This window comes from Astyanax mexicanus, chromosome 8 (genome assembly GCF_023375975.1).
Source record: "Astyanax mexicanus isolate ESR-SI-001 chromosome 8, AstMex3_surface, whole genome shotgun sequence".
NCBI lineage: Eukaryota > Metazoa > Chordata > Actinopteri > Characiformes > Acestrorhamphidae > Astyanax > Astyanax mexicanus.
The window spans coordinates 44,843,155-44,855,915 of record NC_064415.1 but is presented as its reverse complement, the minus strand read 5'-3'; the positions used below and the strand labels follow the sequence as shown (position 1 = coordinate 44,855,915).

At 39.4% G+C, this 12,761-nt stretch overlaps 1 protein-coding gene across 1 annotated transcript in view; it reads left to right on the top strand.

The window, feature by feature from the left end:
• insra (insulin receptor a) overlaps nt 1–12,761 on the top strand; it is a 159,999-nt gene that overhangs the window by 54,642 nt on the left and 92,596 nt on the right. The window contains exon 3 of the mRNA XM_007236326.4: nt 1,950–2,283. Within this exon, the coding sequence (XP_007236388.3) occupies nt 1,950–2,283 (334 nt within the window). The remainder of the gene's footprint in view (nt 1–1,949; nt 2,284–12,761) is intronic.

The following is a 12,761-nucleotide window of genomic DNA, read 5'->3' as shown; positions in this document are numbered from 1 at the left end:
GTGCTTAGCAACTGCATAGTAACAAGTACCTGATTGGACAGTGACCCAGTATGACATCACTTGACTTTATTCATTGATTTTTATTGTCTCAGCCTAGGTTTGTACTCAGGCTTGTCTCGTTTTGTGGGAGCATTTCCTCCTTTCAGAAACTTGTGTAGATCTTTACAGAACACACACACAACAATGTAAAGAGGACTGCAGGAGAGAGAGCAGTAATAGATAAAGAGTGGAGGTCACAGAGGGGAGTTTAGAGTTATATTCAGCAGAGAGACGTTTCACCTTCATCTACCAAACACACACACACACAGTCTCTGAGAGAACCGGTTAAAAATAAACTCCACATGGGGAGCAAGAGGGAGCATGTGCAACATACACACACACACACACAGTATTGGGTAAAGTGCACTGGGCAGCAGGGCTTTATCAAAAAACATTTAATATCTTTAAAATATCTTTTCATATACAAATAGCATAGAGACCAAGACATGTCAGACTTACAAATACTATGAAAGCTGAGCTCTGAAGGCTGTGAACAATTATTATTGAAATCTAGGTGAGTCTGAGTACAAATAATCTCAAGGCAGATTACTATTTAAATGAAGATTAGAGTACAAATACTTTTAAGGCCAAGTACAATCACTATTGAAATCTAGATGAGTCAAACTGTAAATACTCTCAATCTTAAATACCATAAATACATTTACTCTACAGACACTATCAGGACTGTTCCTTAACTTCAGTGAGTATATAGACACTGTAAATATGCAGAAAATGATCATGTGGTCACAAAGGCTCATTTTGCAGAGATGAAGTGCAGGGGTGAACAGTGGGTTCAGAGGCGTAGAAACTTGGTTCATTAAAGGGTTTATTTGCAGCATACGGGCCCTTTAATGGGTTGTATGTATAACCAAATAAAGCATTGTGCTGGGGGGCCGGGGTGGAGTAGGGAAGGGGTGTGGGTGCTGGTAAGGAAATATGTAAACGTTCTGGAGTTTTCCTCGAATCCAGGGGAGAGAATCCAGCATGTTGTCAAATGGTTGGCTGCTGTGAGCTTCTGTGCTTGTGTGTGTGTGTGTGTGTGTGTGTGTGTGTGTGGGAGGGGAAAAAAGAGAGAGGGAGAGAGAGAGAGAAAGAGAGAGAAAGAAAGAAAGAGAGCGAGCAAGAGAGAGGAATGTGGTTACTCCATTTTAGGAGTTGCATAACAGATCCACTGCCCCTCTGTAAGTGTGTCTTGCGTGCAGATGAGTCCAGTTTTAAGGACTTTAAGGAATGTCCTGTCCAGTGGTGCCCAGGCATTTTGTCAGCGGATGTCACAATGCAGGGAGATAAAGAAAGCTGGGGTTTAATTCCTTCTTTGTGTTTATATTGATCTGTGTTTTATTTCTTTATTTCATTACCATGCTGTTTTATAAAAAAAAATGGTGTATAGTTGCGTCCGAATTTCATAGAGTGAATGAAATCTTCCCAATTTGGAGACCAATTACCCCACCAACTCTTTAGGACTCCCCCAGCCAGAGGCTATTTTTGGAGGGCGGAAATACATTACTAGTAGAATTATCCAGGATTGGAACTGCTGATCCTTGTATCCAAGTGGTAGCTCTTGTCAGAGGGAACGCTTTTATATCCACGATTGAAAACATGTGGGATGGTATTGGACATACTATCAACATTTATCTTTAAAAGCACCCTTACACCCTTACATGAGTTTATTAACCTTTAGTCTATTTTATTTATTAACCCAGTCGATTTTTAAGGCTTGGCTATGTTGTACATGAAGGTCACACTTAATTATATCGTTTTAAAAGTAAACATAAATTTTAAATTAGTAGTAAATTCTAATCATAATCTTATCTCTAAGAATTTATTCAATATCAAATTAGAATGTTTATGTAATGTTCACAGTACCACTGCTCTAATCCCTCTTTTTTTTTTCTCTCGTTTCTCCACAGTGTGTCCGTCGTCCTGTAAACACAGAGCCTGCACTAAGGATAATCAGTGCTGCCATGATCAGTGTCTGGGTGGCTGCATGGAACCAAGCTCTCCAAGAAAGTGCGTGGCCTGCAGGAACTTCCTCCACCAGGGGGAGTGTGTGGAGAGGTGCCCAGCTGGCTTCTACACATTTAAAGGTTGGAGGTGTGTGGACTTCGCCTTCTGCCAGGCCCTGCACAACAGGTGCAAGCAGGGCAAGCAGGGAAAAGGCGGCGAGTGCTACGAGTATGTCATCCACCAGGGGGCGTGCATCCCAGAGTGTCCCTCAGGCTATACCACCATCAACTCCACCTCGTACGTACCAACACACACTCACAGCAGCACACTGTATACTGATCTACACCTCTCCTTTAGATTTAATTCAGTTTAATCCAAATTAGTGCTGAGCGGTATGACCAAAAATGTCATGGTATCTTTCAAGATTCGGACAGTTTTATGTTACATCTCCTGTATTTTTATTTATTTGTTTGTTTGTATATTTATTTGTTTATTTTTTGCATGACTGGGCTTTAATGTAAGTTTGTGACTTACTTTACTGTTAGAAGTATATATATATATATATATATATATATATATATATATATATATATATATATATATATATATAATATAAAACACATAGGTCTTAAATTAAGGCTTTACCTTGTCCCACAAAAGTACACAGTATATGAAGAAATCAGACTTCAGGGTCAGCATGTCAGAAGGATGTAAATCCTTAAAATGTAGACCTTAAAAAGAGATACGGCAACAACTTAATAACAATTTAACAAATAAATTCAGTTTAATGTGGATTAATATTGTTCTTCGAGCTACAGTATTAATATATTTAAGCAGGGCTATAGTTACTACCAAAATCTGTTCTCATGTTTCTTCAGGCAGGATGGAGTGTTTGACTCCACAGAGCTGAGCTACCCTCACTCCAGTGTGATAGCTTGTTATGCTAACTGGCTAGCATTAGCTAGCAAGCTGTATTTGCTTCTTTGGTGGTGTTGTTCTACACAGCTACTGCTCCAGCTGTATTATACACGCATACCGGTTTTAACTTCCCCTCAAGTATACTGGTGGATCTGATATACCACCCAGCAGTAATTTAAATGTGTTAAAATTCTGTCTCCCTCTGGTAGACACAGATAGCACAACATAAACAGTACAACTGAGCTAGGGTTAAAGCTATGGTTAAAGGCACAGCAAGTTGTGAATTATGAACCTGTTTGGTGCATGTTAAGTATCTAGAGTAGGTATGCACCACAGTTAAAATTTTCGACCAAAACCTCACAAAATGAAACATTTATCTAAAGACTACAGAACACCGTTTTAGCAGGGTTTGATGAATAAATTCCACTTAATAAATTGCATTTCCTACATGTACTTTGTCTTGTGCTCATTATCTTTAATTTCTGCAAGTAGAGCTGAAAATATTGTGTAAAATAACATTACTGTTCCTGTAAATGAGCTGCTAGCACACCTTTACAGTGTCTGCTGAGAAGTGCAGAAGTGCTGTGCCATTAAAATAGCGATCCACCAAAGTCAGAGGGCACCTGGCTCTTAAAGGGAAGGGCAACACACCCATTTATTGCATGTTACACCCTATGACCCTAAAACACACCCATGCACTTCTATCTGTGCAAGGTGTACTTTTTCCGCCGCTATGCTACGAAACACACTGACGCTGACGAGCAGCACTATAGATCACTAAAATAGGGCCCTTTACTTATTTACACCAAAACTCAAAGTGCTTTTTGGGTAAATATATTCGGTTGCCAAATTTTCGGTGCATCCCTAATCTAGTGCTGTGAATGAATCCAAAGCAGGACAACATTGCAGTGAACAGTGAGGCCGGCAGAGTCTGGACAGAACAGCAAGAGCAGGACATCTTAAAACATGGGAAAGAGGAAGGAAAAAACTGAAAGGAAGGAAACAAAGGTGTTAGGAGGATTGTGGCAGATTAGATCAGTGTATACAGATCTATGCACACCCATCCAGATTTACATTGCTTGTGAATGTTATCTTGTGAAACAGCTTCAGTGTGTAAGTGTCCATGTGAGCACACTCTGGAACACTCTTACCTACCCTGTTCACATCAGACTATGTGTGGTTTTATTCAAGACAAGGTTTTTAAGTGACCTGTAGAAAACAGTAATGGCAGTGCCTGACTGTCCTTTTCATCAGCATGTGCACCATGCACCCTGAAAGATTCTCAATCTTCCTGTGATTCAAATGTTCATTCTCACAGATTAAAATACACTGCAACAAGCATATATTCATATAACCCAAAACTTCTGACAGACTTCAATACATTACAGGAACGTAGCATATGCTCTCTAGTTCTGTGTAATGCTCTATAAAGGCTGCATAATTCAACACATGGGTTCATAACACCCCCGGTGTGAGAGGCAGCATAGTGTCCTCAGAAGACCGCTCAGAAGAGTGTGTGTGTGTGTGTGTGTGTGTGTGTGTGTGTGTGTCCTGGCAGAGAGCTGGGTGCCAGCCAGTGGACTAACAGCCACACCACAATAGTTTGTTTGTTTTTTAGTATTATTTTATTTAATTTTTTTGTCTTTTTCCCAATGTTTATCTGTTTTGTAGGATTTATTTATTTGTATTTAAAATGTATTATATTTTTATATTTTATGTTTTATTGATTTATTAGACCTGATAACGTGTCCATCCCTAAGCAGACTAAAGAGGGGTAGTTGCAACTTGAGAGCTGTCCTTAACTCGCCCTTTTTGTGTGTGTGTGTGTGCTGGTTTGCGACTCGGACAGCAGACTCACAAATCACCGGAGCTGGACAGTGCTGTTTGTAGTTTGTGCCTTTTGTTAGAAGTGCCCACAGCAGTTACAACACACTGACCCACACTGTGTGTGTGTGTGTGTGTAGTGCGGTTAGTGGCTAATGCTAATACTGCTCCAGCAGTGTTATTCAGGGTTAGCAGCAGGGTACAGGCTGATAATACTCACCACTGAACGGCGAAAGAGATTGCGCTTAGCGTAGTTAGCGGTTAATGCTAATACTGCTCCAGCAGCGTTATCCCGGGTTAGCAGCAGGGTACAGGCTGATGATATTCACCACTGAATTGCAAAAGAGCTAGCGCTTAGCATGGTTAGCGGCTAATGCTAATACTGCTCCTGTCTCAAGTCTCGGTGCTGGACAACTGAACAGAAACTCCTGTATAACGCTGTACTTCAGCAGAGTGTCTTAACTGCTCCTTACAACCTGACATACATAGGGCACACTGGATTATAAGGCGCACTGACGATTTTTGAGAAAATTAAAGGATTTTAGGTGCACTTTAAAGTCAGAAAAATACAGTAATAAAATATAGCCGCAAGCGGCGATTTACGGGGTTCGAGCGTTACAGGCAAAGAGACCCCTGGAGGCCAGTTAGGCTTAAAACATGTTGCCGGTTGACCGGCATCGCCAAACTGGATGAGGATGACCAGCATGACCGTGAAGACCAAGCTAGATTACCAGCATGACTAATCTGGATGACAAACTTGTTGACCATATTGACCAAGCTGGAAGACCATAATGACCAAACTGGATGACCAGCATGGCAAAGGTGGTTGGCCAGTATGACCAAGCTGGAAGACCACCATTACTATGAGGACAAAGCTGAATGACCAGCAGGACCATAATGACCAATGTGAATAGCCAGGATGACCAAGCTGGATGGCCAGCATAACCAAGCTGGGTGACCAGCGTGACCATAAAGACCATAATGGCAATGCTAGATGAGTGGTGTGAGTAAACTAGTTGAAAAGCATTGATAAATTGAGCTGTAGTGTTCATCAGGTTTTATGTGGTGTCTTACTGCACTCTAGTGCGCATTTGGTGAAACAAATTCAGTTCTTAAATTGAAAAAACACAAGGCATAAAAAGGGCATATAAATAACCCGTATATAGTATATAAGTTTTGACCTGATTAACATTCCGCCTGTTAAAAGCTTGCTGGAATGTGATCGGCTAATAGTGACCACAAAAGTGTCCATATCAAATTTTCATTTGGTGTACCATTAGTGCATGGGCCATAGATGATAATTGGCTAGGATGACCTTGATAGCTTGTATGGTTCTAGAGAAACAGCTATCGAGCATTGGCCCCGCCCCCTGGGGGGGTGTATGTCTACTTAAACTGACAGGGTATCTGAGAATCATGTAATGATCAAAGGACTGAAGTGGTATTAGTGTCAGGTTAAGCATTCAAAAGTTATAAGTGTTAAAGAGATTTTACTGCACCATGGTAGAACTCATTTGCATATGGTGGCCATATTGTTTATAAATGTAAAGATTTTTTAAATAATTATTGAGGAGTAAGCTCTGCTGAACTGTTTGACTCCAAACATGTCATGATTGGTCAAGGATCCAAGGACAAGATCTCAAAAGTATTTTTTGCATATTATGCAAATTTATAAAAAAATAAATAAGTGGGTGGAGCATAAACAAGAATGACCCAGGTGGCTGAGTAGCATGACCAAGAAGGATAAATATGTTCAATTAAGCAAGACAAGCAAGATTAAATAAGTTCAGCAGAGCTTTAATTTAGAATAATTCACCTGTAGCTGTTTCACCAAATGACCACCAGAGCGCAGCAAGAGACCACATATAACCTGCTGGAAATCTATCACTCTATAAGTAAGACAGAACATTCCCTATCAGTGTGTTTCTATTTATTACAAAGAGAGGAAAAGTCCGATTGGGCTCAAAATTGGTTCTCATGATCAAGTGGTCTGTATATATATGTGTGTGAATTTGTGTGTTGATAGGGTCAAAGGTTCCTGACTTCTGTCCATTTAGGCTTGAAAAAAGCGATAATACAGGCTTATGGCCTACAAAATGGCTGTTGCTCTTTGGCCATATTAGAGGCAAAAAATATCTGATTTGGCTCAAAATTTGCAATCAAGATCACAATATCAGTCTATATATGTATGTCAATTTCTGTGTCAATAGGGTCAAAGGTTCCTGACTTCTGTCCATTTAGGTTTTAAAAAAGCGATAATACAGGCTTGAGGCCTACAAAATCGCTGTAGTTTTCCAGCCGTTGTAGAGGCAAAACATGTCCGATTTGGCTGAAAATTTGCAATCAAGATCAGATTATCAGTCTATATATGTGTATAAATTTGTGTGTTGATAGGCTGAAAGGTTCCTGTCTTCTGTCCATTTAGGTTGGAAAATAGCGATAAATAGAATAAATTGAAAATAGTTATTTTTTCACTGTAGAGCCTACTGAAGACTTATTTGGCTCATACTTGGCACATGTACTTCAAATGTCATTGTTAATTAGTAGCTTCAACAGTTTTGGCATGTTTTAAACTTTGACAGAGTTTTGGCCAAATAACTCTGAAAAGGCTTTCACGTACATGTTTGATCAAGGTTTATGGGCCTCAAATAGTTAAAATGTCAAGATTTTTTTGATAATTATTTACCTACAGGGTCTCAAGATTGCATCAAGACCAAATTTGTTTTGATTGATTAAGGACTTAAAGACAAGTTCGAAAAGAGACATTTTTACTCTTTTGGCCACTGATGAAAATCTTTGCATTTTTGGTAAACATATGTAATTACAAAGTTGTAAAGGCTACAGCAAAGTATACAACTAAAAAAGAATAACAAGCCTAGGCCACTTGTACCTTTAGATATAACTGATTTTCTGCTATAGCGCCCCCTTGAGGCCAATCAACGCCATATTTTAATGGATGATAGAAGGCCCTGAGATACATGTAGTGTATAAGTATCGTCCTGATTGGTCATTGTTTAGCCTGGCAAAAGCTTGCTGGAACCTGATTGGCTAATAACGATTGCAAAAATTTGCATATCAAATTTTCCTTCTGTAAAACATTAGGACAAAGGCCATAGATGATACATGCCAAAGGAGAGCTTCATAGCTTGTACGGTTCCTGAGAAACAGATTTTTAGCTTTGGCTCCGCCCCCTGGGGGCGTATGTCTACACAGATTGACGGGCTACCTCAGAATCATGTTGGCATCAAAGTTGTTAAGTGGCATTAGTGTAGGTTTAAGCATTCAAAAGTTACAGCTGTTAGAGTAAATTTGGGTGTGCCACGGTAAGATTAATTTGCATATGGCGGCCATATTGTTTAAAAAATTCTCAATTTTTTCGATAATTATTGAGCTTGGGACTCTGCTGAGTTGTTTGACACCAAATATGACAGGATGGGTCAATGACCCTAGGACAAGTTCTCAAAAGTAGGTTTTGCATATTATGCTAAATAGCAAAAAATCTAAGTGGGCGGAGCTTAGTGGTTCTATTGACCTTTTTGATTTGCCATTAACCAAGGAATCATATAATGCAAGAATTTTTGCTCTAGCTATCAGGGCGTAGGAGTTACGAGGCCAAACGCGTTGACCTTCGCCATAGCGCCCCCTTGAGGCCGATCGGGCTCATCTTTTGAATCTGAGTAGCGGTGAGAAGTACTACCATATGACCAAGTCTCAGCCCTGTAGGCCTTACGAATCCGTGTATCATTCGTTCATTTGATATTCAATTGAGAATCAAAATCGGAAAATTAAAAAACCAATTCGTTTTTTCGTTTTTTCGTTTTTGAATATAATACCAAAAAACGAATAACGGCTTGTATTTTGTATTTTTATTTGGTTATCCAAACAAAAATTGGAAATTTAAAAAACGGACCAGGAGCCGAATTTGATTTTGATTTTGAACTTGACCCATTTGTGTGCCCTGGAAGTTACTGATTTGTTTATTCTTGGTGGGTTTCTGTTGCGCGGGAGTTCACTGCAGTGTTATCTACACAGTCTGTATTGCTGTAGGCAGCATGGCCGGACTGGAACCACATTCTGGCCTAATTAAAGATCTTTTTGAAGGTATTAACTAAATATGACATTTAGCTACGGAACGTTAGACAAACACCTGAAAGATCCTGCCGATTTTTTCTGTTGTCATATCGTCTTCTTTCACTGCAACGCGTTTAGTTCCTCTGAACAAGATAAAACTCTCCATCCTCAACTCCATCCAAAGCCTACAGCAATACAGACTGTGTAGATAACACTGCAGTGAACTCCCGCGCAACAGAAACCCACCAAGAATAAACAAATCAGTAACTTCCGGGGCACACAAATGGGTCAAGTTCAAAATCAAAATCAAATTCGGCTCCTGGTCCGTTTTTTAAATTTCCAATTTTTGTTTGGATAACCAAATAAAAATACAAAATACAAGCCGTTATTCGTTTTTTGGTATTATATTCAAAAACGAAAAAACGAAAAAACGAATTGGTTTTTTAATTTTCCGATTTTGATTCTCAATTGAATATCAAATGAACGAATGATACACGGATTCTTACGGTTTCTTCTGCCCAATCACTTCTATGGCAGAAAAAGAATAAGAATAATAATAAATATAGCCGCAAGCGGCGATTTACGGGGTTCGAGCGTCACAGGCAAAGAGGCCCCTGGAGGCCAGTTAGGCTTAAAACCTGTTGCTGGTTGACCGTCATCACCAAACTGGATAACCAAGCTGGGTAACCAGCGTGACCATAAAGACCAAAATGACAATGCTAGATGAGTGGTGTGAGTAAACTAGTTGAAAAGCATTGATAAATTGAGCTGTAGTGTTCATCAGGTTTTATGTGGTGTCTTGCTGCACTCTAGTGGGCATTTGGTGAAACAACTTCAGTTCTTAAATTCAAAAAACACAAGGCATAAAAAGGGCATATAAATAACCCATATATAGTGTATAAGTTTTGACCTGATAAACATTCTGCCTGTCAAAAGCTTGCTGGAATGTGATTGGCTAATAGTGACCACAAAAGTGTCCATATCAAATTTTCATTTGGTGTACCATTAGTGCATGGGCCATAGATGATAATTGGCAAGGATGACCTTGATAGCTTGTATGGTTGTAGAGAAACAGCTATCGAGCATTGGCCCCGCCCCCTGGGGCGGTGTATGTCTACTTAAACCCACAGGGTATCTGAGAATCATGTAATGATCAAAGGACTGAAGTGGTATTAGTGTCAGGTTAAGCATTCAAAAGTTATAAGTGTTAAAGACATTTTACTGCACCATGGTAAAACTAATTTGCATATGGCGGCCATATTGTTTATAAATGTAAAGATTTTTTTTAATAATTATTGAGGAGTAAGCTCTGCTGAACTGTTTGACACCAAACATGTCATGATTGGTCAAGGAGGCAAAGACAAGATCTCAAAAGTAGGTTTTGCATATTATGCAAATTTAAAAAAAATTAAGTGGGTGGAGCATAAATAAGAATGACCCAGGTGGCTGACTAGCATGACCAAGAAGGATAAATATGTTCAATTAAGCAAGACAAAAATGATTAAATAAGTTCAGCAGAGCTTTAATTTAGAATAATTCAAATGTAGCTGTTTCACCAAATGACCACCAGAGCGCAGCAAGAGACCACATATAACCTGCTGGAAATCTATCACTCTATAAGTAAGACAGAACATTCCCTATCAGTGTGTTTCTATTTATTAAAAAGAGAAGAAAAGTCCGATTGGGCTCCAAATTGGTAGTCATGATCAAGTGGTCTGCATATATATGTGTGTAAATTTGTGTGTTGATAGGGTCAAAGGTTCCTGACTTCTGTCCATTTAGGTTTGAAAAAAGCGATAATACAGGCTTATGGCCTACAAAATGGCTGTTGCTCTTTGGCCATATTAGAGGCAAAAAATATCTGATTTGGCTCAAAATTTGCAATCAAGATCACAATATCAGTCTATATATGTATGTCAATTTCTGTGTCGATAGGGTCAAAGGTTCCTGACTTATGTCCATTTAGGTTTGAAAAAAGCGATAATACAGGCTTGAGGCCTACAAAATCGCTGTAGTTTTCCAGCCGTTGTAGAGGGAAAACATGTCCGATTTGGCTGAAAATTTGCAATCAAGATCAGATTATCAGTCTATATATGTGTATAAATTTGTGTGTTGATCGGGTGAAAGGTTCCTGTCTTCTGTCCATTTAGGTTGGAAAATAGCGATAAATAGAATAAATTGAAAATAGTTATTTTTTCACTGTAGAGCCTACTGAAGACTTATTTGGCTCATACTTGGCAAATGTGCTTCAAATGTCATTGTTAATTAGTAGCTTCAACAGTTTTGGCATGTTTTAAACTTTGACAGAGTTTTGGCCAAATAACTCTGAAAAGGCTTTCACGTACATGTTTGATCAAGGTTTATGGGCCTCAAATAGTTAAAATGTCAAGATTTTTTTGATAATTATTTACCTACAGGGTCTCAAGATTGCATCAAGACCAAAGTTATTTTGATTGATTAAGGACTTAAAGACAAGTTCGAAAAGAGCAATTTTTACTCTTTTGGCCACTGATGAAAATCTTTCCATTTTTGGTAAATATATGTAATTACAAAGTTGTAAAGGCTACAGCAAAGTATACAACTAAAAAAGAATAACAAGCCTAGGCCACTTGTACATTTAGATATAACTGATTTTCTGCTATAGCGCCCCCTTGAGGCCAATCAACGCCATATTTTAATGGATGATAGAAGGCCCTGAGATACATGTAGGGTATAAGTATCGTCCTGATTGGTCATTGTTTAGCATGTCAAAAGCTTGCTGGAACCTGATTGGCTAATAACGATCGCAAAAATTTGCATATCAAATTTTCCTTCTGTAAAACATTAGGACATAGGCCATAGATGATACATGCCAAAGGAGAGCTTCATAGCTTGTACGGTTCCTGAGAAACAGATTTTTAGCTTTGGCTCCGCCCCCTGGGGGCGTATGTCTACACAGATTGACGGGCTACCTCAGAATCATGTTGGCATCAACGGTCTAAAGTGGCATTAGTGTAGGTTTAAGCATTCAAAAGTTACAGCTGTTAGAGTAAATTTGGGTGTGCCACGGTAAGATTAATTTGCATATGGCGGCCATATTGTTTACAAATTTCACAATTTTTTTGATAATTATTGAGGTTGGGACTCTGCTGAGTTGTTTGACACCAAATATGACAGGATTGGTCAATGACCCTAGGACAAGTTCTCAAAAGTAGGTTTTGCATATTATGCTAAATAGCAAAAAATCTAAGTGGGCGGAGCTTAGTGGTTCTATTGACCTTTTTGATTTGCCATTAACCAAGGAATCATATAATGCAAGAATTTTTGCTCTAGCTATCAGGGCGTGGCAGTTACGAGGCCTAACGCGTTGACCTTCGCCATAGCGCCCCCTTGAGGCCGATCGGGCTCATCTTTTGAATCTGAGTAGCGGTGAGAAGTACTACCATATGACCAAGTCTCAGCCCTGTAGGCCTTACGGTTTCTTCTGCCCGATCACTTCTATGGCAGAAAAAGAATAAGAATAATAATAATAATAATAATAATAATAATAATAATAATAATAATAATCAGAACAATTACAATAGGGTTTCTAGCACTACGTGCTCGAACCCCTAAATATAGCCGCAAGCGGCGATTTACGGGGTTCGAGCGTTACAGACAAAGAGGCCCCTGGAGGCCAGTTAGGCTTAAAACATGTTGCTGGTTGACCGGCATCGCCAAACTGGATGAGGATGACCAGCATGACCGTGAAGACCAAGCTAGATTACCAGCATGACTAATCTGGATGACAAACTTGTTGACCATATTGACCAAGCTGGAAGACCATAATGACCAAACTGGATGACCAGCATGGCAAAGGTGGTTGGCCAGTATGACCAAGCTGGAAGACCACCATTACTATGAGGACAAAGCTGAATGACCAGCAGGACCATAATGACCAATGTGAATGGCCAGCATGACCAAGCTGGATGGCCAGCATAACCA